This window comes from Ranitomeya imitator, chromosome 5, assembly GCF_032444005.1.
Source record: "Ranitomeya imitator isolate aRanImi1 chromosome 5, aRanImi1.pri, whole genome shotgun sequence".
NCBI lineage: Eukaryota > Metazoa > Chordata > Amphibia > Anura > Dendrobatidae > Ranitomeya > Ranitomeya imitator.
In genome coordinates this window covers 37,267,205-37,294,615 of record NC_091286.1, presented here as the reverse complement: position 1 = coordinate 37,294,615, position 27,411 = coordinate 37,267,205, and the positions used below count along the sequence as shown (strand labels likewise).

Below are 27,411 nucleotides of genomic sequence, written 5' to 3'. Positions count from 1 at the left end.
GGCGTTGCCTGGGCATAGTGAATATCTGTGGTTAGTTATAGCACCTCACGTCTCTTATTTTCCCATCACGCCTCTCATTTTCCCCATCACATCTTTCATTTACCCTCTCACAGCTCTCATTTTCTCCCTAACACCTCTTATTTTCCCCCTCACACCTTTTATTTTCCCCCTCACTCCTCTCATTCCCCCCTAACACTTGTCATTTCGACCTCACATCTGTCATTTTCCGATCACTCCACTATTTTCCCTCACTCCTCTCATTTTGCACTCACACCTTTTCATTTTCACCTCAGTATATACATGTTTGTCATCTCCCTTATATATAGTATACACCTGTATGTCATCTCCTGTATATAGTATGTACCTGTATGTCATCTCCCCTGTATATAGTATATACTTGCTGTGTGTCATCTCCCCTGTATATAGTATATACCTATATGTCATCTCCTCCTATATATAGTATATACCTGTATGTCATCTCCTCCTGCCCTGTATATAGTATATGCCTGTGTGTCATCTCCCCTGTATATAGTATATATCTGTGTGTCATCTTCTCCTGTATATAGTATATAGCTGTATGTCATCTCCTCCTATATATAGCATATACCTGTATGTCATCTCCTACTGTATATTGTATATACCTGTAGGTCATCTGCTCCTGTATATAGTATATACCTGTATGTCATCTCCTCCTGTATATAGTATATACCTGTGTCATCTCTCCTGTATATAGTATATACCTGTGTGTTATCTCCCCTGTACATAGTATATATCTGTATGTCATTTTCTCCTGTATATAGTATATATCTGTGTCATCTCCCCTGTATATAGTATATACCTGTGTGTCATCTCCTCCTGTATATAGTATATACCTGTATGTCATCTCCTGTATATAGTATATACCTGTAGGTCATCTGCTCCTGTATATAGTATATACCTGTGTGTCATCTTCTCCTGTATATAGTATATACCTGTATGACATCTCCTCCTGTATATAGTATATACCTGTAGGTCATCTGCTCCTGTATATAGTATATACCTGTATGTCATCTCCTCCTGTATATAGTATATATCTATGTCATTTTCTCCTGTATTAGACCTCGTTCACACGTTATTTGGTCAGTATTTTTACCTCAGTATTTGTAAGCTAAATTGGCAGCCTGATAAATCCCCAGCCAACAGGAAGCCCTCCCCCTGGCAGTATATATTAGCTCACACATACACATAATAGACAGGTCATGTGACTGACAGCTGCCGTATTTCCTATATGGTACATTTGTTGTAGTTTGTCTGCTTATTAATCAGATTTTTATTTTTGAAGGATAATACCAGACTTGTGTGTGTTTTAGGGCGAGTTTCATGTGTCAAGTTGTGTGTGTTGAGTTGCATGTGGCGACATGCATGTAGCGACTTTTGTGAGATGAGTTTTGTGTGGCAACATGCGTGTAGCAACTTTTTGTGTGTTGAGTTGCATGTGACAGGTTAGTGTAGCAAGTTGTGTGCAGCAAGTTTTGCGCATGGCGAGTTTTGCCCGTGGCGACTTTTATGTGTGGTGCGTTTCGAGTATGTGCAAGTTTTGTGTGAGGCAACTTTTGCATGTGTTGCAACTTTTGTGCATGTGGCAATTTTTCCGCGTGTGCAAGTTTTGTGTGTGGCAAGTTTTCCATGAGGTGAGTTTTGCACGTGTGGCTAGTTTTGCGTGAGCCTAGTTTTCCAGGAGGTGAGTTTTGCATGTGGCGAGTTTTGCGCGTGGCGAGTTTTGAGCGGCGACTTTTGTGTTTCGACTTTTATGTGGCGAGGTTGGTGTATGTGTGGTGAAATGTGTGCTGAGGGTGGTATATGTGTTCAAGCACGTGGTAGTGTGTGGCGCATTTTGTGTGTGTGTTCATATCCCCGTGTGTGGTGAGTATCCCATGTCGGGGCCCCACCTTAGCAACTGTACGGTATATACTCTTTGGCGCCATCGCTCTCACTCTTTAAGTCCCCCTTGTTCACATCTGGCAGCTGTCAATTTGCCTCCAACACTTTTCCTTTCACTTTTTCCCCATTATGTAGATAGGGGCAAAATTGTTTGCTGAATTGGAACGCGCGGGGTTAAAATTTTGCCTCACAACATAGCCTATGACGCTCTCGGGTCTAGACGTGTGACTGCAAAATTTTGTGGCTGTAGCTGCGATGGTGCAGATGCCAATCCCGGACATACACACACATTCAGCTTTATATATTAGATGGAGACACATGTCAAGTGACAATAAGTAATCAAAACTCAACTTTCTAACCCTACGTTGTTCTGGAGCTGTAACTCCTGTACTCCCTGCCAATCCTGCAGCGATGAGGTTAGGCACACAGTTCATGTGACCGCTGCAGCTAATCACTGGTCTCGAGGGTGATGCGGGCATGTATGGGATGTGACGATGAATGATGTGCTGCAGTTGTCTTGTGAATGATCTGTGACACATGAGCAACTGTAGGATCGGCGGTGACCACTGGAGAATGGAAAGGTGAGATATTTTATGTTATCACATGGTCTGCCGTTAGGCACATTCCATAAAATTCCAAACTACCTCTTTAAAGGGGTTTTCACCCTCCCCGAGTCCAGCTTCGAGTCATTGCCACTGCTCCGATTGTCTGCAGCACTGTCAACGTGATTTCTGCAGACAATAACCCACACTGGTTGTAGTGGCAGAGACTCAGTGCTGGACCTGGGGAGAATACGTAAAAAATAAGTTTTTTTTTTAGTGCAGCCAGGGAACTGTTTTTTTTTTTTTTTTTTATAAACTGGAAAACCCCTTTAAGAATTAATAACAACACATCAGTGGGCAGCACGGTGGCTCAGTGGTTAGCACTGCAACCTTGCAGCGCTGGAGTCCTGGGTTCAAATCCCACCAAGGACAACATCTGCAAGGAGTTTGTATGTTCTCCCCGTGTTTGCGTGGGTTTCCTTTGGGTTCTCCGGTTTCCTCCCACATTCCAAAGCCATACTGATAGGGAATTTAGACTGTGAGCCCCATTGGGGACAGCGGTGATAATTTGTGCAAACTGTAAAGCGCTGCGGAATATGTTAGCGCTATAAAAAAATAAATATTATTATTTAAGATTATTATCAGTGGGGTTTTAACAATCCGTAATCCCACTGATCAACTCTCTGGAAGTACACAGTGTGCAAGGCTGCATCAGCACAGCTCCGTGCACTGTATAGTGGTCGTTCCTGGGTACTCAGCTCCTACTGTTCCGTGTACTCACACTGGCAACTTCAAAGATGTAATGGTGGTGGTGTCGTAACCCCACCGTTCTGATATCAATTACTTATCCTATGGATAGATCATCAAGTATAAATATGATTGCATCTTTTATGTGCGTCTAGAAGTCTTTGTTGGTGAAGTAAATGGGTAATGTGTTGCTAATTATGTGCCTACTATATGGGGATGTGCATGTGCAAGGGATATCTGCCTGTAAATATACAGCTCTGGCAAAAATTAAGAGACCACTGCAAAATGTTCAGTTTGTCTGATTTTTCTCTTTATAAGTATATTTTTGAGTAAAACGCATCGTATTTTTCAGACTATAAGACGCATCGGACCATAAGACGCACCCCAAATTTTCAGAAGGAAAAAAGGGAGAAAAAAATGTGTCAAATGGGGGTCCGTCTTACAGTCCGAATTCAGCTTACCGGGGAGGGTTTTCGGCACAGGTGGAGGAGTGGTCACAGGGGTTGTTCGGTGGTCCAGGCTGGTGCCGTGGCCTCTGGGAAATCCCATCCCAGGCTGGTGCGGTGGTGCTGCTCTGTGGGGCTGCGGTGGCCTGTGGGGCTGCGGTGCTCTGTAGGGCTGCGGTGGCCTGTGGGGCTGCGGTGGCCTGTGGGGCTGCAGTGGCCTGTTGGGCGGTGGTGGCGGCTCTCTGTGGGATGGGGCGGCAGTGGCAGTGGTCTGTGGGGCAGGAAAATGGCCGCCGGGGGCAGCGCATGCTCAGATTCAGATCTCGGTTGCCGAGATCTGAATTTGCTCAGATTCAGATCTCGGTTGCCGAGATCTGAATTTGAGCATGCGCCTCCTCCAAGGGCCATTTTCCAGGAGGCCACCGCATCGCAGGAATGGGTCTGCGCGGGCCTCCGGGCATTCACGAAATGCTGGAGAAGCCCCGCCACCCCCCAGACCACAGGCACCCCCGTCCCACAGAGCACCGCCACCACCACCCCACAGGCCACCGCCGCAACAGAGAGCCGCACCAGCCTGGGAAGGGAGGCTGCAGCGTCGGACCGGGACCACCACCACGGTAATTGTAAGTATATTCCGAATGTAAGACGCATCCCCATTTTCCCAAAAAAATGTTTTGGAAAAAAGTGCGTCTGATAGTCCGAAAAAATATGGTTAATTGTTCTTTTATTCTATTAACTTCTGACAACATGTCTCCGAATTTACAAGCAATAAATTTGGTATTTTTTTCTGAAAATGAGAAATGGTCAAAATTTAAAAAAAACAGTGATTTCAGACCTCCATTAATGCAAAAAAAAAAAATCATAATCATTTAGAAACAACAATACTTATGTTTTAACTCAGGAAGAGTTCAGAAATCAATGTTTTGTGGAATAACCATGATTTTTAATCACAGCTTTCATGTGTCTTGGCAGCTTTCCACCGGTCTTTCACACTGCTCCTGGCGCAAAAATGTAAGCAGTTCTTTGTTTGATGGCTTGTGACTATCCATCATCCTCCTGATTACATTCCAGAGGTTTTCAATGGGGTTCAGGTCTGGAGATTGGGCTGCCCATGACAGGGTTTTGATGTGGTGGTCTCTTAATTTTTCCCAGAGCTGTATTTGTAACAGGCTCTGATCAACATGGTACATCATCAGTGATGAGAAAGTTGTTTTTATAGTTATTCGCTTATTTATAGTTGAGTATTGTTGGATAGTGCTTGCAAAAACGTGCACTTTTGCAATTTAGGGCTTTTTAAAATTTGCAGCTGGTCTTGAGATATTATCACTTTTATTTACAGCTCGTTGGCTAGGAGACCGACCACTACTGCTGTCTGGCTTTTAAGCACTGCGTTGGAGCTGGTGGGATTAAGAGGTAAAAAGCATTTTCCAGCGACCCTTTCCAGCTTCAAAACCTTGCTTACGTGCGCAATAGAAAATAGCTTGCAAGCAATGTGTATGTTCTGCTGTCTAGCAGTGGTGGTCGGTCTCCAAGGCAGCGAGTTGTAAACAAAAGAAAAGTGTTAATATCTGAAGAGCGGTTGAGAATTTTAATATGCAGTAAATTGCAAAATTGTTTGTATTTACAAGCACTATCCGATAATACCCAATTATAAAGATGAGAAGACCCATTAATGTAAATAAATAAATCTTAAAGACCTCATTCAGTAAAGTATTTATCCATCAAAAGGACAGTGATCTACATACCTTATCTCTCCGTCCACCTTCAAGAAAGGAACAAGTTAGTAAAAGCCCTTCTGTTCTAAGAAAGAGGTAATAGGAGTAGGGTCCAGAGGGTCTTACGGTATTTTATATCCTATTCTAAATACATGTATGTTATGTAATGTTCCCTGTCATCAGGTAGGCTGACTGTAGAATACTGCCATACTGACAGTAAGTCATACTTGGGGAAAAAAAAGTGCATTAGCCACTACGATATATCAAACTCATATGATTAGTATTAATCATAGTGTAAAATCCACAAAAAAGCAATATGATACTAAGAATGTACACAGAAAACGTAACCCCTACACAACCCACTATGTCACTACAGGTGTTTTATGTAATTAACAACCATACACTGGAATACAGTGTGCACCCCCCTCCCCCCCCAAAAAAAACAAAATAAACAAAAAAAAACAAATATATTCAATAATGTGAAAAGTATACATGTTTCACATATACTTTACATATTATTGAAGACATTTGATTCTTTCTTAGGTGTATTTCAATACATGGTTGTTAATGATGTAAAAACGCATTACGAAGTCACATGGAGGAGTTACATTTTCTGTGTTCATGTCTTATAGAGCTGTTAGATTTAGTTTGCCCACCTTTCTCTCTTTTTTGTAGTTTTTCTGTAATTTACGTATGGTTATTATTATAATATACAGTATATGATTTTGATATACCTGAGCTATTGTTCCCTTTTTTCTGGTATGTAGGTTGTTGATGGTTAATGGAAGGCCCACAGAGACCATCTGAGGTTGTGTAAGTGGTATGAAGTCATACTTGACTACGGTACTTTTGGAAATACCCTTACAGGAGAACAATAGCCATGGTCCTCTGGCAAAATATTTTTTGTTTATGTAACTATGCCCTTTTCTTGTGACATACCCCTCCACACATCTTCCTTGCCCCTCCATGCATTTTACTTGCTCCTTTCATACCTCTTCCTCGCCCCCTGCTTGCCCTTTCCTCGCACCTCAACGATTCTTTCTGCCTCCTTCACTCTCTTCCTTGACCTCTCCATGTATCTACCTCACCCCTTCACGCTTCTTCGGCTTCCTTTCTGTTTCTCGCCCTTCGATGCCTGTTCCTCACCCCCTTCACACATCTTTTTCGCCACTTCCCTCCTCTTCCTCGACTCCAAAACACCTCTTCTTCGCCGCCTCCATGTCTCTTCCTCGCTCACTCTATGCATCTTCCTCGCCCCTCCATGCCTCTTCTGTTGTGAATTCTGTTGTCGGGCTCCCTCCTGTGGTCATGAATGGTACTTCGGCTGGTTCTGTCCATGGACTTCCTCTGGTGGGTGTTTCTGAGTTTCCTTCCACAGGTGACGAGGTTAATTCGTTAGCTGGCTGCTCTATTTAACTCCACTTAGATCTTTGCTCCATGCCACCTGTCAATGTTCCAGTATTGGTCTTGTTCACTCCTGGATCGTTCTTGTGACCTGTCTTCCCAGCAGAAGCTAAGTTCCTGCTTGTATTTTCTTTGGTTTGCTATTTTTCTGTCCAGCTTGCTATTTTTATTGTTGGCTTGCTTGCTGGAAGCTCTGGGACGCAGAGGGAGCGCCTCCGCACCGTGAGTCGGTGCGGAGGGTCTTTTTGCGCCCTCTGCGTGGTCTTTTTGTAGGTTTTTGTGCTGACCGCAAAGCTACCTTTCCTATCCTCAGTCTGTTCAGTAAGTCGGGCCTCACTTTGCTAAATCTATTTAATCTCTGTGTTTGTATTTTCATCTTTACTCACAGTCATTATATGTGGGGGGCTGCCTTTTCCTTTGGGGAATTTCTCTGAGGCAAGGTAGGCTTTATTTTTCTATCTTCAGGGCTAGCTAGTTCCTTAGGCTGTGCCGAGTTGCATAGGGAGCGTTAGGCGCAATCCACGGCTATTTCTAGTGTGTGTGATAGGATTAGGGATTGCGGTCAGCAGAGTTTCCACGTCCCAGAGCTCGTCCTTTATTATCAGTAACTATCAGGTCATTCCGTGTGCTCTTAACCACCAGGTCCATTATTGTCCTGACCACCAGGTCATAACACTCTTCCTCACCCCTTTTGCTTTTTTCATCCTCTCAACACCCATTCCTCGATCTCTCCACATCTCTTTGCAGCCCCCTTCACTCCTCTTCCTCGCCCCTCCAAACCTCTTCCTCACCCCCTCCATGCCTCTTCCTCACCACCTTATGCTTTTTCCTCGACCCCCTCCATGCCTCTTCCTCACCCCCTCACACTTTTTCCTTGCCTCCTCAACACCTTTTCCTCGATCTCTCCACAGCTCTTTGCGCCCCCTTTACTCCTTTTCCTCGCCCCTCCACGCCTCTTCCTCACCACCTTACTCTTTTTCCTTGCCCCATCAACACCTCTTCCTCGATCTCTCACAGCTCTTTGCGCCCCCTTTACTCCTCTTCCTCACCTCTCCACGCCTCTTCCTCACCCCCTTACTCTTTTTCCTTGCCCCGTCAACACCTCTTCCTCAATCTCTCCACAGCTCTTTGCACCCCTTTCACTCCTGTTCCTTACCCCCTTCACTCTTCTCATTTTCCATACCTTCTAGAATAGCTGCTTCCCGAGAGTTTTTGGGGAGGCTTCCAGAAAATGGCCAACTCTTTCGGGAGACCGGTTAGTCTCCTTTTTTTCCTGCGGCTTACTGAAAAGTCCTGGAAAAGTTGGCATTTATGCATGATGTCCAGGAGAATCCCTGTTCCCATACTTCCCAACTCATGTCACCCAGCTCGATTTCCTCTAGGCACTTCTATGTACGATATCAGGACTTTACAGTATAGTGTTAGTGCCTCTTTAAGAGACCATTTTTACTTGAATTAGTAAATATTCGGAATTCGGAACACACAAATCTTCAATTGGTGGGAAAGGATCTATTCACTGGCGTAGATGAAATCTACTTTATATATACACGATATATTTTATTTGTTATTTTTTTGGCATCAGCTTTCTTCGCACCCCATATTACAGCTGTAAACTATACAAAGCTGGGAAGACAAACTGCGAAAAATACAGCATAAGACAATGAGGAGCAGGCGGCATGTAACGCTGTCCCGGCTTCTCACGTGACTTCCTTATTTGTACATCAGTCAGATAGGATTGCAGCAATGAAATCAATAATTTACGCTTCAGTGACATATAGGCAGGTAGCCATATGGTCACAAAGGAATCGCCGGGCATCGCCGTGGTCAAAGGATGTTACTTGTGATAGCTGAAATGACCTTTGTGCTTTTTATATCACGGTTTTTGGTATATGACAGCGGCTTTCGGTACCAGGCGTCATTGTATCATCAAAGCTCTGAAACGCGCAGGTAAGAGACTGCTGTACTTCTTTATTGAGGCTCCCTTCGCTTATTCCACAACCCTGACCTCAAAAGTGTCAGAGATTATTTATTAAAGGGGAATTTTAGAATTAAAAAGGGGCGTAAAAAAGTAAAAAAAAAAAGGCTTCTATTTTTGGTTGGATTCCATTAAAGGAAGGAGAACCTTAGGTCAGTTAACCCTTTCTTTGTTCGCCTACATTAAGGGGCAATGCTCCGATTCATATGACCCATTAGGAAAGCGGTAAACAGACTGTATGGGGGGTGAGTGGGGTGATCAGTGACCCTCTGACTGTCTCTATGACATGCTGAATTTTATTAATGAAAGCGTTTGTACTAGTGTTCAGACTTGATCATTGTGGAATATTAAGATTATATACACACAGACAGGTGCAAAAATACAATCGTAATGTTTACTTTAAATGGTTGTCTGATGAAAACAAGTCATCCACTATCTTAAAGGGAATCTGTCACCAGGTATTTGCTACCTCTTCTGAGAGCACTAGTCCGAACCCCGGTCTCAATAATACCTGAATAAAAGGAAGAGATCCATTTATAATAGAAAATATATTGTATTGAAACAATTAAAATACAAGAGATTAAAAAAAACAGAGTTCCAACAGGAGGAGACACTATTGATTTCTACCTATACAATGGTAAACAGTCAAATTCACTTTATAAAGTGAATGTGGTACACCACAGTAGTTGAATTCCGGAAGAAGCCAGTGGCGAAACGCGCGTCGGGGTGTGGAGATACTACTCCTTAAGTTGGAGGTGGTCCTTTTGCCCTACTCTCTTTACAGGTAATCTCTTGCTATTAGATGCATCTCTTACACACAGTTGGACGCTTTTATATAAGGATATGTATTTACTATGGTTGTACAAATGGGGATTAGGTTCTCACCGATACAGTGGTCTGAGCTATTGCAATGATAGACAAGAGTCAAGTAATATGTACAACAATTTTCTTAGTTGTTAATTATGAGAAATATACCGTCTCATGTTTTCATTATTTCACTATATAATTTGTTGTTGTATCAATAGATATTATACTTGGAAAGTAAAGCTATAGGCCCATTGGGATTTCAGTGATTGTTTTCATATTCACTACTATTGTGTTTTACATTTGTTTTGTAAAGTGAATTGACTGTTTACCATTGTATGCATAGGAATCAATAGCATCTCCACCTGTTGGCAGTCTGCTTTTTTTAATTTCTTGTCTATTAATTGTTTCAATAAAATATATTTTTATTATAAATGGATCTCTTCGTATTACTCAAGTATTATTGATACCAAGGTTCCTACTAGTTAGTGATGTGAAGTGCCATTGATCATGATATTTTTTTTACATCTGAGAGCAGCGTGATGTAGGAAAAACGACTGATTCAACGAGTTATCACTTAGTTTACTGGGTGCAGTAGTTGTGGCACAATCAGAGTTTTTAGGTGTAGCAGATCTCAGAAAGCTAACCCTGCCAACACCACAGCTTTCTGTGTACATTGTCTATTGACAGTGAGCTGCTTATCAGCTCACTGTGGGCGTGGACGGACCAGGGCTCACATGAGCTTTAGTCCAGGCAGTGATAATTTCCTGGTGATAAAACATTTATTGTATTGAAACAACAACACAGCCTAATAAGTGGCACATCCCTGAAATCTGTGTCTCAGACCCTATAGCATTATGTACTCAGTTAACATAGCAAAAACCTGCTGACAGATTCCCTTTAAAGATGGGGGATAACTTGTTCATCAACGTGGGACCCTCATCGAACGACAAAACGGGGAACTTTTATCCCCATTTGGAAAGGCGTTAATTTTCTGCGGGGCTGCCGAGTGCTGAACTTGGCTATTTCCAGCAGTCCAATAGAGAATGAATGGAGCGGCGGTCAGGCATCTAACCTGTCACTTCATTTTGGAACGGGGACAAAAAACCCCAATTCATCCTATAGGAGCCAGACCCAGCGGTCAGACCCCCATGATCAGCAAGTTATCACTACACAGTATACGGAGCTGCAGTGTTTCTGCTCCGTACACCACTTATATCCAGCCACTTCAGGACCTGCTAACTGCTGGTCGGGGGGCTGCTGGGTGTCAATATCAAACTCTTGAAAAACCTCTTTATCCAAGTGCCAGTCGACTTGTTATATTCTTGCTCAATGCTCATTATAAGCAGATATTTAGCTGTGTAAATTTACCTTTATTTATACTGAAATATGTGCTGATTGTTGCTGAGAATTTACTTTATACTTTAAGGACTATTTCCATCTGAAAAAATTAACGAGAAATTTTTTCCTGCTATTTTGTATCTGCAGCTTCTATGCTGACCCATGTGTCACCATGGTAACAGACTGCAAACAAACCCGATACAATCTGCCTTTTGAAATCTGTACCTGTAACGCTATCATCCTGCAGATATGGGGTTAATCCGCAGGTTATTTATGTGAACGTTTCCGGCCGCAGTACAGAAAGTGCGGCACCAGGGAGAAAATGAACTTTATTTCTCCCAGGAGCCGCCGGCTTTTAGTTATGCAGGTGCCCGGTCCAGTACTGAGAGCGGCAACTGAAAGCACGGACCGGCACCGATTGCTAGGCAGCTAAGTAACACTGCACACACTACTGTAATAACAGGAAATGTTTTTCTATCACTTTTAATGTCAAATGGTTTATTTTTCCCCCTGAAATCTAATACCAGGTTAACCCTTCACATACAGTAGCTGATTAGGCGCCCGTTGTACATATGTATTAGCAGGTATACGGTGTGTAATTAGCACAAATGGGTTTCAGGGACTTCCTTTATCTGACAAACTATCTTTTGAAATACCAAGTACATAATTGGTTTTAATGGTAGAGTTTGTCATAGAATTCGGCTGATATGATGATAGCACTCAAGAAATGCGCCTTAATCGTCCTCTAATTTACACGACTGCTTTTTTCAGTTTTTTTTTCCTTTTAAAGCTCTTGAATCTGCAAACTAATTTCACTCATTCTCAAAGTGTCAAGCTGAAGACAGGGGTTCACCTATGTGGCCTACAATACGTGGACACTTTTCCCTAAATGAACTTGTAGGATTTCCCTTTTCAAAATCGTGGAATTGTCCACTAATTTAAAGGGATTGTCCAGTTTTTAATTATTTTTTTTTAGTCTATAGGCTAACCCTGAGTGCCTCCCCTCCCCGGGTACAGCGTTACCTTTCCACCACCGCTCTGGTTTTTATTGATCGTCCGCAGCAGTGATGCCACCAATAACCAGTGCAGCCAATCACTGGCCTCAGCGGTGACGCATTCATAACCAGTACAGCCAATCAGTGGCCTTAACAGTAATGCCGATTTAAATGGCACAAACTACTGAGCCCAGTGATCAGCTGCAGCGGTGACATTCACTGTCAATTTGAATTTGCTGCTGCAGCCAATCAACTAATACCGGAACAATGGTGGAGAGGCATCGCTGGATCTAGGGTGGGCTAGTAACAGCTCACTTTGCTATTTTTGAAGTCTGCAAACCAATGGACTATTAAAATCACATTCAGGTCAATTAAGATCCAAACTCCTTCATTATTGTCACTGCACAATACTGCTCCACCGTACACTGCGCAGTAGTAATTAGGGGTCCTGCAGCCAAACATACCTTCTTGTAGCAGGAAAACCAATTTAAAACCCCAAAAATAGGACGAAAAAAGTATAAACAATAATAAGCCAAAAATGTAAAACCTTATCTTATGAAAAAAAACGAAATCTCCAAAGAAAAAACCATTCTTAATGAAATACTCCGACCCTGCTCCTGTTTGATGGTAGCGTTGTAGCCTCCTGATTGTCTGCTTGTGTCTCTCCTCTAGTGTCCCCAGAAGCTGTTGGCTTTCTTTCAGCCGTCGGCGTGTCCATCGTTCTCCTCCTGTTACTTTTTATCTACATTAATAAGAAGATGTGCGTGGGTAAAACCGGAGGGTTCCACAGAGGAAGCTCAGAGTTTGGCGCGAGGAATCATCAAGGTGAGACGGAACCTTCGTATTATTGTGCATTCAGTTAGGTTTTTTTGGAGTGAGACGCAAATACTAAGACGTGTTAGGAATATCTTACAGGGTTATTCCCAAAACTAAAAGTGATCACTGCTCCACAGAATAGGCAATGACTAGCAGATCAGTGGGGGTCCGACCTTGAGGGTTGCCACCAAACCTAAGAAGAACATGGCTCCCAAATTGTCTGAATGGGGTAGTGGCCACGTGTACATGCCACCGCTCCGTTCACGGATTATGGGACTGTGTGAGCTGTCCAAGCTCGGTACTTGCCTATCTCCGCCAGTTTCAATGAGAATAAATGGAGAATTACAGTGCATGTTCGGCTACTGCTTCTTTCGGATGGGGCATAAGGCTACTTTCACACTGGCGTTGTTTTGAATACATCGCAATGCGTCGTTTAGGGGAAAAAACGCATCCTGCAAAGTTGTTTGCAGGATGCATTTTTGCCCCATAGAGTAACATTACCGACGCATTGCGACGTATTGACACACGTCGCAACCGTCGTGCATGCGCGGCCGGAACTCCGCCCCCACCTCCCCGCACCTCACAGTGGGGCAGCGGATGCGCCGGAGAAATACATCTGCTGCACCCGTTGTGCGGCGCATCAAACGCTAGCGTCGGAATCCGACGCTAGTGTGAGAGTAGCCTTAGAGTGCCTATTTCACATGATCAGTGGGAGTCGACCGATGGGCAAGTGTACACCTATCATTGAATTATGCACATCAAGGCAAGTCTTCTGTATCCCGTGGCTGCAAAGCTTTAAATAACCTTTCAATGGGTTGACTGGCTTAAAAAAAGCGATATTGAAATAGTATTTTATGAATCTAAATAATGGGTTGTCATTCAATTCAATTCAATTAGCCCGAGAAGAGTGATGACCAAAGAACTTTTGACCTCTGGAGGACCTGGCACAACCAGCCCATTGCAGTGCCGTTTTTACTCTGTGGGGGTGCTGCAGAGGAATTGAGCACTTATTTCCTGGTTCTTACACAGTTTAAAGCTGAGCGCACTGTGATTATTAAAGCTGAGCGCACTGTGATTATTTAATAAATGGACCCTTCAAACAAAAATGGATAATCCAACAGAAACACAAGACAATGGAAAAGCAATATATAGAATATAGATTGTCCGGAATCTCGTAATATTATATGTTGAGTCGCTGTCCTTTAAAAATAAATGTAGGACTGTTCAAGGCCCTAAAGATCATATAAAGGTATTGAGATCATGGGTTGACATTTTTCTCCCTATCTTTATGTCCAGATTGCAGGTACATTACCACAATCTGCCATACAGTTTCTTCCTGAGGATGACGCAAGCTCAGCAGTTGAGCCTGCACCATCCACAGTAGGTGTCAGCTGTTACATACTGCTAATACCAGGCTGTAACAACCAGGACTGAAGATATCTGGGTTCTTGGATGACTAACCCCTTAAATGCAAAAGTCAACAGAGACTGTAGCATCTAAGGTAGTGTTCCCTAAGTCCGGTCCTCAAGAGCCACCAAAAGGTCATGTTTTCAGTATTTCCTTAGTATTGCCCAGGTGATAATTGCATCACCTGCACAGGCAAGCATTCCATCACCTGTACAATACTAAGGAAATCCTGAAAACATGACCTGTTGGTGGCTCTTGAGGACCGTACTTGGGGAACACTGATCTAAGGGATTAGACAAAGGAGGGAAGCTTTTTCGGTCCTTGTATCGGCGCCGAGAGATGCAATCATGGGGTGCCAATTTATTATCCTTCCCTTGCAGAACACCTTTATATTGACTTCACAGATGCAAATATGTTCCCCTACCATAGATATATGCATGGATATGGTAAAATTAGAATTCTAATTCAAAAATCCTTAAAATATTGTTTTACCTTTTCCTTTCTGTGGAGTACAGATGGGACGGCTGCACAAGGTAAAAGCATTGATGTCCTGGTTCTTGGCACCTATGTGCCAGTTGGGGCAATCAGGGACACATCTGCTGGCACAGAAGGTTATCCAACATTGACAGCTATCTGTTAATTACTCTGTGTGCACACTCCATGTCTGCTCTCCATCAGATAACCTGCTTCAATTACCCATTCACAGCTCAGGGTACAGACAGTGATCCAAGACCCCCAACCTTTCATCTGTATAGCTTATAATCCCACTAAAGACAGACATAATCATACTGTCCTGCAGAATAAAAGTTAGCATATCATTTATATAGCACGGTGAATGCTATGAAAACTGTTATGATAGGCAATTCAGTAACACAATGTACATAGCGATCAGAGCACATACAGTGATCTGACAATAACCCAAAATAATAGAACGAGCTCTGAGACGTGGAAACTCTGTAGACCGCAATTCCTGATCCTCTCCAAACACAACTAGAGGCAGCTGTGGATTGCGCCTAACGCTCCCTATGCAACTCGGCACAGCCTGAGAAACTAACTAGCCTGAAGATAGAAAAATAAGCCTACCTTGCCTCAGAGAAATACCCCAAAGGAAAAGGCAGCCCCCCACATATAATGACTGTGAGTAAGATGAAAAGACAAACGTAGGGATGAAATAGATTCAGCAAAGTGAGGCCCGATATTCTAGACAGAACGAGGATAGGAAAGATAACTTTGCGGTCCACACAAAACCCTAAAGAAAACCACGCAAAGGGGGCAAAAAGACCCTCCGTACCGAACTAACGGCACGGAGGTACACCCTTTGCGTCCCAGAGCTTCCAGCAAAACAAATAGACAAGCTGGACAGAAAAAATAGCAACAAATAGCAAAGAAGCACTTAGCTATGCAGAGCAGCAGGCCACAGGAATGATCCAGAGAAACACAAGTCCAACACTGGAACATTGACAGGAAGCATGGATCAAAGCATCAGGTGGAGTTAAGTAGAGAAGCAGCTAACGACCTCACCAGATCACCTGAGGGAGGAAACTCAGAAGCTGCAGTACCACTTTCCTCCACAAACGGAAGCTCCCAGAGAGAATCAGCCGAAGTACCACTTGTGACCACAGGAGTGAACTCTGCCACAGAATTCACAACAGTACTCCCCCCTTGAGGAGGGGTCACCGAACCCTCACCAGAGCCCCCAGGCCGACCAGGATGAGCCACATGAAAGGCACGAACAAGATCGGGAGCATGGACTTCAGAGGCAAAAACCCAGGAATTATCTTCCTGAGCATAACCCTTCCATTTAACCAGATACTGGAGTTTCCGTCTTGAAACACGAGAATCCAAAATCTTCTCCACAATATACTCCAATTCCCCCTCCACCAAAACCGGGGCAGGAGGCTCAACAGATGGGACCATAGGTGCCACGTATCTCCGCAACAATGACCTATGGAATACGTTATGTATGGAAAAAGAATCTGGAAGGGTCAGACGAAAAGACACAGGATTAAGAACCTCAGAAATCCTATACGGACCAATAAAACGAGGTTTAAACTTAGGAGAGGAAACCTTCATAGGAATATGACGAGAAGATAACCAAACCAGATCCCCAACACGAAGTCGGGGACCCACACTGTTATGTTTGCTAATGACAGGTGTTATGAAGGCAATCCAGAAACACAGTGTGCTTAGCGATCAGAGCGCACACAGTGATCTGACAAATACCCAAAAATACAAGAACGAGCTCTGAGACGTGGAAACTCTGTAGACTGCACACCTGATCCTATCCTAAACACAACTAAAAGCGGCTGTGGATTGCGCCTAACAACTACCTAGGCAACTCGGCACAGCCTAAGAAACTAGCTAGCCTGAAGATAGAAAAATAGGCCTGACTTTCCCCAGAGAAATTCCCCAAAGGAAAAGGCAGCCCCCCACATATAATGACTGTGAGTAAGATGAAAAGACAAAACGTAGGGATGAAATAGATTCAGCAAAGTGGGGCCCGATATTCTAGGACAGAGCGAGGACAGTAAAGCGAACTTTGCAGTCTACAAAAAACCCTAAAGCAAAACCACGCAAGGGGGCAAAAAAAAAAACCACCGTGCCGAACTAACGGCACGGCGGTACACCCTTTGCGTCTCAGAGCTTCCAGCAAAACAAAAGACAAGCTGGACAGAAAAAAAGCAACAAAAAAGCAAAAAGCACTTAGCTATACAGAGCAGCAGGTCACAGGAACAATCAGGAGAAGCTCAGATCCAACACTGAAACATTGACAAGGAGCAAGGATAGCAGCATCAGGCGGAGTTAAGTAATGAAGCAGTTAACGAGCTCACCAGAACACCTGAGGGAGGAAGCTCAGAAGCTGCAGTACCACTTGTGACCACAGGAGTGAATTCAGCCACAGAATTCACAACAGTACCCCCCCCTTGAGGAGGGGTCACCGAACCCTCACCAGAGCCCCCAGGCCGACCAGGATGAGCCGCATGAAAGGCACGAACAAGATCGGAAGCATGAACATCAGAGGCAAAAACCCAGGAATTATCTTCCTGAGCATAACCCTTCCATTTAACCAGATACTGGAGTTTCCGTCTAGAAACACGAGAATCCAAAATCTTCTCCACAATATACTCCAATTCCCCCTCCACCAAAACCGGGGCAGGAGGCTCAACAGATGGAACCATAGGTGCCACGTATCTCCGCAACAACGACCTATGGAATACATTATGTATGGAAAAGGAGTCTGGGAGGGTCAAACGAAAAGACACAGGATTGAGAACCTCAGAAATCCTATACGGACCAATAAAACGAGGTTTAAATTTAGGAGAGGAAACCTTCATAGGAATATGACGAGAAGATAACCAAACCAGATCCCCAACACGAAGTCGGGGACCCACACGGCGTCTGCGATTAGCGAAAAGTTGAGCTTTCTCCTGGGACAAGATCAAATTGTCCACTACCTGAGTCCAGATCTGCTGCAACCTATCCACCACAGAATCCACACCAGGACAGTCCGAAGACTCAACCTGTCCTGAAGAGAAACGAGGATGGAACCCAGAATTGCAAAAAAATGGAGAAACCAAGGTAGCCGAGCTGGCCCGATTATTAAGGGCGAACTCAGCTAACGTCAAAAAGGACACCCAATCATCCTGGTCTGCAGAAACAAAACATCTCAGATATGTTTCCAAGGTCTGATTGGTTCGTTCGGTCTGGCCATTAGTCTGAGGATGGAAAGCCGAGGAAAAGGATAGGTCAATGCCCATCCTACCACAAAAGGCTCGCCAAAACCTTGAAACAAACTGGGAACCTCTGTCAGAAACAATATTCTCAGGAATGCCATGCAACCGAACCACATGCTGAAAGAACAAAGGTACCAAATCAGAGGAGGAAGGCAATTTAGCCAAGGGCACCAGATGGACCATTTTAGAAAAGCGATCACAGACCACCCAAATGACTGACATCTTTTGAGAAACGGGAAGGTCAGAAATGAAATCCATCGAAATATATGTCCAAGGCCTCTTTGGGACCGGCAAGGGCAAAAGCAACCCACTGGCACGAGAACAGCAGGGCTTAGCCCTAGCACAAATCCCACAGGACTGCACAAAAGTACGTACATCCCGTGACAGAGATGGCCACCAGAAGGATCTAGCCACTAACTCTCTGGTACCAAAGATTCCAGGATGACCAGCCAACACCGAACAATGAAGTTCAGAGATAAGTTTATTAGTCCACCTATCAGGGACGAACAGTTTCTCTGCTGGACAACGATCAGGTTTATTCGCCTGAAATTTTTGCAGCACCCGCCGCAAATCAGGGGAGATGGCAGACACAATGACTCCTTCCTTGAGGATACCCGCTGGCTCAGATAAACCCGGAGAGTCGGGCACAAAAGTCCTAGACAGAGCATCCGCCTTCACATTTTTAGAGCCCGGAAGGTACGAAATCACAAAGTCAAAACGGGCAAAAAACAACGACCAACGAGCTTGTCTAGGATTCAACCGCTTAGCAGACTCAAGATAAGTCAAGTTCTTATGATCAGTCAATACCACCACGCGATGCTTAGCTCCTTCAAGCCAATGACGCCACTCCTCGAATGCCCACTTCATGGCCAGCAACTCTCGGTTGCCCACATCATAATTTCGCTCAGCAGGCGAAAACTTCCTGGAAAAGAAAGCGCATGGTTTCATCACTGAGCAACCAGAACCTCTCTGTGACAAAACAGCCCCTGCTCCAATCTCAGAAGCATCAACCTCGACCTGGAACGGAAGAGAAACATCTGGCTGACACAACACAGGGGCAGAACAAAAACGACGCTTCAACTCCTGAAAAGCTTCCACAGCAGCAGAAGACCAATTAACCAAATCAGCACCCTTCTTGGTCAAATCGGTCAATGGTTTGGCAATGCTAGAAAAATTACAGATGAAGCGACGATAAAAATTAGCAAAGCCCAGGAACTTTTGCAGACTTTTCAGAGATGTCGGCTGAATCCAATCCTGGATGGCTTGGACCTTAACTGGATCCATCTCGATAGTAGAAGGGGTAAAGATGAACCCCAAAAATGAAACTTTCTGCACACCGAAGAGACACTTTGATCCCTTCACAAACAAAGAGTTAGCACGCAGGACCTGAAAAACCATTCTGACCTGCTTCACATGAGACTCCCAATCATCTGAGAAGATCAAAATGTCATCCAAGTAAACAATCAGGAATTTATCCAGATACTCACGGAAGATGTCATGCATAAAAGACTGAAACACAGATGGAGCATTGGCAAGTCCGAACGGCATCACTAGATACTCAGAATGACCCTCGGGCGTATTGAATGCAGTTTTCCATTCATCTCCTTGCCTGATTCTCACCAGATTATACGCACCACGAAGATCTATCTTAGTGAACCAACTAGCCCCCTTAATCCGAGCAAACAAGTCAGATAACAATGGCAAGGGATACTGAAATTTAACAGTGATCTTATTAAGAAGGCGGTAATCAATACACGGTCTCAGCGAACCATCCTTCTTGGCTACAAAGAAGAACCCTGCTCCCAGTGGTGATGACGATGGGCGAATATGTCCCTTCTCCAGGGATTCCTTCACATAACTGCGCATAGCGGCGTGTTCGGGCACGGATAAATTAAATAATCGACCTTTAGGGAATTTACTACCAGGAATCAAATTGATAGCACAATCACAATCCCTATGCGGAGGTAGAGCATCGGACTTGGGCTCTTCAAATACATCCTGATAATCAGACAAGAACTCTGGGACCTCAGAAGGGGTGGATGACGAAATCGACAAAAATGGAACATCACCATGTACCCCCTGACAACCTCAGCTGGATACCGACATGGAATTCCAATCCAATACTGGATTATGGGTTTGTAGCCATGGCAACCCCAACACGACCACATCATGCAGATTATGCAACACCAGAAAGCGAATAACTTCCTGATGTGCAGGAGCCATGCACATGGTCAGCTGGGCCCAGTATTGAGGTTTATTCTTGGCCAAAGGTGTAGCATCAATTCCTCTCAATGGAATAGGACACCGCAAAGGCTCCAAGAAAAACCCACAACGTTTAGCATAATCCAAATCCATCAGATTCAGGGCAGCGCCCGAATCCACAAACGCCATGACAGAAAACGACGACAAAGAGCATATCAAGGTAATGGACAGAAGGAATTTGGACTGTACAGTACCAATGACGGCAGACCTAGCGGACCGCCTAGTGCGCTTAGGACAATCAGAAATAGCATGAGTGGAATCACCACAGTAGAAACACAGACCATTCAGACGTCTGTATTCCTGCCGTTCAACTCTAGTCATAGTCCTCTCGCACTGCATAGGCTCAGGTTTAACCTCAGGCAGTACCGCCAAATGGTGCACAGATTTACGCTCGCGCAAGCGTCGACCGATCTGAATGGCCAAAGACAAAGACTCATTCAAACCAGCAGGCATAGGAAATCCCACCATGACATCCTTAAGAGCCTCAGAGAGACCCTTTCTGAACAAAGCTGCCAGCGCAGATTCATTCCACTGAGTGAGTACTGACCATTTCCTAAATTTCTGACAATATACTTCTATATCATCCTGACCCTGGCACAAAGCCAGCAAATTTTTCTCAGCCTGATCCACTGAATTAGGCTCATCGTACAGCAATCCGAGCGCCAGGAAAAACGCATCGACAATACTCAATGCAGGGTCTCCTGGCGCAAGAGAAAATGCCCAGTCTCGAGGGTCGCCGCGCAAAAAAGAAATAATAATCAAAACCTGTTGAATAGGATTACCAGAAGAATGAGGTCTCAAGGCCAGAAATAGCTTACAATTATTTTTGAAACTTAGAAACTTAGTTCTATCTCCAAAAAACAAATCAGGAATAGGAATTCTTGGTTCTAACATAGATTTCTGATCAATAGTATCTTGAATTTTTTGTACATTTATAACGAGATTATCCATTGAAGAGCACAGACCCTGAATATCCATGTCCACACCTGTGTCCAGAATCACCCAAATGTCTAGGGGAAAAAAAAAAGTGAACACAGAGCAGAAAAAAAAAAAAAAATGATGTCAGAACTTTTTCTTTCCCTCTATTGAGAATCATTAGTTAGGCTCCTTGTACTGTTATGTTTGCTAATGACAGGTGTTATGAAGGCAATCCAGAAACACAGTGTGCTTAGCGATCAGAGCGCACACAGTGATCTGACAAATACCCAAAAATACAAGAACGAGCTCTGAGACGTGGAAACTCTGTAGACTGCACACCTGATCCTATCCTAAACACAACTAAAAGCGGCTGTGGATTGCGCCTAACAACTACCTAGGCAACTCGGCACAGCCTAAGAAACTAGCTAGCCTGAAAATAGAAAAATAGGCCTGACTTTCCCCAGAGAAATTCCCCAAAGGAAAAGGCAGCCCCCCACATATAATGACTGTGAGTAAGATGAAAAGACAAAACGTAGGGATGAAATAGATTCAGCAAAGTGGGGCCCGATATTCTAGGACAGAGCGAGGACAGTAAAGCGAACTTTGCAGTCTACAAAAAACCCTAAAGCAAAACCACGCAAGGGGGCAAAAAAAAACCACCGTGCCGAACTAACGGCACGGCGGTACACCCTTTGCGTCTCAGAGCTTCCAGCAAAACAAAAGACAAGCTGGACAGAAAAAAAGCAACAAAAAAGCAAAAAGCACTTAGCTATACAGAGCAGCAGGTCACAGGAACAATCAGGAGAAGCTCAGATTCAACACTGAAACATTGACAAGGAGCAAGGATAGCAGCATCAGGCGGAGTTAAGTAATGAAGCAGTTAACGAGCTCACCAGAACACCTGAGGGAGGAAGCTCAGAAGCTGCAGTACCACTTGTGACCACAGGAGTGAATTCAGCCACAGAATTCACAACACCACACGGCGTCTGCGATTAGCGAAAAGTTGAGCTTTCTCCTGGGACAAGGTCAAATTGTCCACTACCTGAGCCCAAATCTGCTGCAACCTGTCCACCACAGTATCCACACCAGGACAGTCCGAAGACTCAACCTGTCCTGAAGAGAAACGAGGATGGAACCCAGAATTGCAGAAAAACGGCGAAACCAAGGTAGCCGAGCTGGCCCGATTATTAAGGGCGAACTCAGCCAAAGGCAAAAAGGACACCCAGTCATCCTGATCAGCAGAAACAAAGCATCTCAGATATGTTTCCAAGGTCTGATTGGTTCGTTCGGTCTGGCCATTAGTCTGAGGATGGAAAGCCGAGGAAAAAGACAAGTCAATGCCCATCCTACCACAAAAGGCTCGCCAAAACCTCGAAACAAACTGGGAACCTCTGTCAGAAACAATATTCTCTGGAATGCCATGCAAACGAACCACATGCTGGAAGAACAAAGGCACCAAATCAGAGGAGGAAGGCAATTTAGACAAGGGTACCAGATGGACCATTTTAGAAAAGCGATCACAGACCACCCAAATGACTGACATCTTTTGAGAAACGGGAAGGTCAGAAATAAAATCCATAGAGATATGTGTCCAAGGCCTCTTCGGGACCGGCAAGGGCAAAAGCAACCCACTGGCACGAGAACAGCAGGGCTTAGCCCGAGCACAAATCCCACAGGACTGCACAAAAGTACGCACATCCCGCAACAGAGAGGGCCACCAAAAGGATCTAGCCACTAACTCTCTGGTACCAAAGATTCCAGGATGACCAGCCAACACCGAACAATGAAGTTCAGAGATAACTCTATTCGTCCACCTATCAGGGACAAACAGTTTCTCCGCTGGGCAACGATCAGGTTTATTAGCCTGAAATTTTTGCAGCACCCGCCGCAAATCAGGGGAGATGGCAGACACAATTACTCCTTCCTTGAGGATACCCGCCGGCTCAGATAAACCCGGAGAGTCGGGCACAAAACTCCTAGACAGAGCATCCGCCTTCACATTTTTAGAGCCCAGAAGGTACGAAATCACAAAGTCAAAACGGGCAAAAAACAACGACCAACGAGCTTGTCTAGGATTCAACCGCTTAGCAGACTCAAGATAAGTCAAGTTCTTATGATCAGTCAATACCACCACGCGATGCTTAGCTCCTTCAAGCCAATGACGCCACTCCTCGAATGCCCACTTCATGGCCAGCAACTCTCGGTTGCCCACATCATAATTTCGCTCAGCAGGCGAAAACTTCCTGGAAAAGAAAGCGCATGGTTTCATCACTGAGCAACCAGAACCTCTCTGTGACAAAACAGCCCCTGCTCCAATCTCAGAAGCATCAACCTCGACCTGGAACGGAAGAGAAACATCTGGTTGACACAACACAGGGGCAGAAGAAAAACGACGCTTCAACTCTTGAAAAGCTTCCACAGCAGCAGAAGACCAATTGACCAAATCAGCACCCTTCTTGGTCAAATCGGTCAATGGTTTGGCAACACTAGAAAAATTGCAGATGAAGCGACGATAAAAATTAGCAAAGCCCAGGAACTTTTGCAGACTTTTCAGAGATGTCGGCTGAGTCCAATCATGGATGGCTTGGACCTTAACCGGATCCATCTCGATAGTAGAAGGGGAAAAGATGAACCCCAAAAATGAAACCTTCTGCACACCAAAGAGACACTTTGATCCCTTCACAAACAAAGAATTAGCACGCAGGACCTGAAAAACCGTTCTGACCTGCTTCACATGAGACTCCCAATCATCCGAGAAGATCAAAATGTCATCCAAGTACACAATCAGGAATTTATCCAGGTACTCACGGAAGATGTCATGCATAAAGGATTGAAACACTGATGGAGCATTGGCAAGTCCGAACGGCATCACTAGATACTCAAAATGACCCTCGGGCGTATTAAATGCAGTTTTCCATTCATCGCCTTGCCTGATTCTCACCAGATTATACGCACCACGAAGATCTGTCTTAGTGAACCAACTAGCCCCCTTAATCCGAGCAAACAAATCAGAAAACAATGGCAAGGGGTACTGAAATTTAACAGTGATCTTATTAAGAAGGCGGTAATCAATACACGGTCTCAGCGAACCATCCTTCTTGGCTACAAAAAAGAACCCTGCTCCTAATGGCGACGATGACGGGCGAATATGCCCCTTCTCCAGGGATTCCTTCACATAACTGCGCATAGCGGTGTGCTCAGGCACGGATAAATTAAACAGTCGACCTTTTGGGAATTTACTACCAGGAATCAAATTGATAGCACAATCACAATCTCTATGCGGAGGCAGGGCATCGGACTTGGGCTCATCAAATACATCCCGGTAATCAGACAAGAACTCTGGAACCTCAGAAGGGGTGGATGACGAAATTGACAGAAATGGAACATCACCATGTACCCCCTGACAACCCCAGCTGGACACCAACATGGAATTCCAATCCAATACTGGATTATGGGCTTGTAGCCATGGCAACCCCAACACGACCACATCATGCAGATTATGCAACACCAGAAAGCGAATAACCTCCTGATGTGCAGGAGCCATGCACATGGTCAGCTGGGTCCAGTATTGAGGCTTATTCTTGGCCAAAGGTGTAGCATCAATTTCTCTCAATGGAATAGGACACTGCAAGGGCTCCAATAAAAACCCACAACGTTTAGCATAATCCAAGTCCATCAAATTCAGGGCAGCGCCTGAATCCACAAACGCCATGACAGAATACGACGACAAGGAGCACATCAAGGTAACGGACAGAAGAAATTTTGACTGTACAGTACCAATGGCGGCAGACCTAGCGAACCGCTTAGTGCGCTTAGGACAATCAGAGATAGCATGAGTGGAATCACCACAGTAGAAACACAGCCCATTCAGACGTCTGTGTTCTTGCCGTTCAACTCTGGTCATAGTCCTATCGCACTGCATAGGCTCAGGTTTAATCTCAGGTAATACCGCCAAATGGTACACAGATTTACGCTCACGCAAGCGTCGACCGATCTGAATGGCCAAAGACATAGACTCATTCAAACCAGCGGGCATAGGAAATCCCACCATGACATCCTTAATGGCTTCAGAGAGACCCTTTCTGAAAATGGCTGCAAGCGCAGATTCATTCCATTGAGTGAGCACGGACCATTTTCTAAATTTCTGGCAATATGGCTCTATCTCATCCTGAGCCTGACAAAGAGCCAGCAAATTTTTTTCTGCCTGATCTACTGAATTAGGCTCATCGTACAGCAATCCAAGCGCCAGGAAAAACGCATCGATATCACTCAATGCAGGATCTCCTGACGCAAGAGAAAATGCCCAGTCCTGAGGGTCGCCACGCAAAAAAGAAATGACGATCCTAACCTGTTGCGCTGGGTCACCAGAGGAGCGAGGTTTCAAAGCCAGAAACAGTTTACAATTATTCTTGAAACTCAGAAATTTAGTTCTATCTCCAAAAAACAAATCTGGAATAGGAATTCTCGGTTCTAACAAAGAATTCTGAACCACAAAATTTTGAATATCTTGAACTCTTGCCGTGAGCTGATCTACACATGAAGACAGACCTTTAATGTCCATTGTAACACCTGTGTCCTGAACCACCCAAATGTCTAGGGGAAAAAAAAGACAAATCACAGTGCAAAGGAAAAAAAATGGTCTCAGAACTTCTTTTTTCCCTCTTTTGAGAATCATTAGTACTTTTGGCTTCCTGTACTGTTATGATAGGCAATTCAGTAACACAATGTACATAGCGATCAGAGCACATACAGTGATCTGACAATAACCCAAAATTATAGAACGAGCTCTGAGACGTGGAAACTCTGTAGACCGCAATTCCTGATCCTCTCCAAACACAACTAGAGGCAGCTGTGGATTGCGCCTAACGCTCCCTATGCAACTCTGCACAGCCTGAGAAACTAACTAGCCTGAAGATAGAAAAATAAGCCTACCTTGCCTCAGAGAAATACCCCAAAGGAAAAGGCAGCCCCCCACATATAATGACTGTGAGTAAGATGAAAAGACAAACGTAGGGATGAAATAGATTCAGCAAAGTGAGGCCCGATATTCTAGACAGAACGAGGATAGGAAAGATAACTTTGCGGTCCACACAAAACCCTAAAGAAAACCATGCAAAGGGGGCAAAAAGACCCTCCGTACCGAACTAACGGCACGGAGGTACACCCTTTGCGTCCCAGAGCTTCCAGCAAAACAAATAGACAAGCTGGACAGAAAAAATAGCAACAAATAGCAAAGAAGCACTTAGCTATGCAGAGCAGCAGGCCACAGGAATGATCCAGAGAAACACAAGTCCAACACTGGAACATTGACAGGAAGCATGGATCAAAGCATCAGGTGGAGTTAAGTAGAGAAGCAGCTAACGACCTCACCAGATCACCTGAGGGAGGAAACTCAGAAGCTGCAGTACCACTTTCCTCCACAAACGGAAGCTCCCAGAGAGAATCAGCCGAAGTACCACTTGTGACCACAGGAGTGAACTCTGTCACAGAATTCACAACAGAAAACAAAAACTGTCAAAATTATATTTTTTTCAGTCCTTTAAACAAATAGAAAAAAATAGAACTTTTTCAGTACATAATATATAATCCAAATTTATGCTATTTAAGTGTACAATTCATGTTGCAAAAAACAAGCCGTCAACGGGAAATAAAGTAATACCAAATGCAGTGATAAAAAAAAATAAAAATTGAAATAACCCATCACAAAGGCTGCAAAAAATATTTGCAGCAGCATGCTTGATTGCCTGGTATTAGAGTTCAACCCATTCTCTTGATTTGGTACCGAACTGCAATACCCGACCTAACCCACAGATAGGGATGGCGCTGTTTCTGAAAAAAAAAATTATTTTATTTTTTTCCAAAAAGCGTAATAATATAGGAAAATGAAGGGTGAAATAAAAAAGAATGTGAAAAACAATGCGGCGTAGAAGTCTATACATAGCAGTCGGCGTTTTTAACAATACCTACACATCGTCTCAGTATCCATTTCAGGATAATAATAATAATGCTGGGATATTCTCTCCATAGAATAATGTATAGCTGTGATTGGCACCCTCATTAGAATGTCACTTAGTTATGCGGTGACAAAGAATAACGGCGTTTTCTTTCTTGGTAAGTCATTCATCGGAGGACAATGTAGCATAATTCTAGAGCCGCTTTTCAGTAAGAGTAGAAGAATATTAAGTGCTAAAATTATAACATGCTCAATGAAGCAAAGTTGTACACTGTAAAGCACCCCAGGACTATAGTCGGCTGATTTTTATTTGTTGCTTTCACAAGTCTACCATTCTATTACAGAGGGAAAGGAAAAATAAAAATCATAGTGATTTTTCGACTATATTGGGCCCAAAACTGACTTTCTGAATTATTATTCTTTCTTAGCTAC

The 27,411-nt window shown here is 44.1% G+C and overlaps 2 protein-coding genes across 2 annotated transcripts in view; both read left to right on the top strand.

Moving 5' to 3' along the window:
* Positions 1 to 27,411, top strand: part of SERTAD4 (SERTA domain containing 4) — a 371,017-nt gene that overhangs the window by 139,953 nt on the left and 203,653 nt on the right. The gene's annotated exons all lie outside the window — the stretch shown is intronic.
* The window catches only part of SYT14 (synaptotagmin 14), a 169,142-nt gene that overhangs the window by 41,697 nt on the left and 100,034 nt on the right, over positions 1 to 27,411 (top strand). The window contains exon 3 of the mRNA XM_069768562.1: positions 12,562 to 12,714. Within this exon, the coding sequence (XP_069624663.1) occupies positions 12,562 to 12,714 (153 nt within the window). The remainder of the gene's footprint in view (positions 1 to 12,561; positions 12,715 to 27,411) is intronic.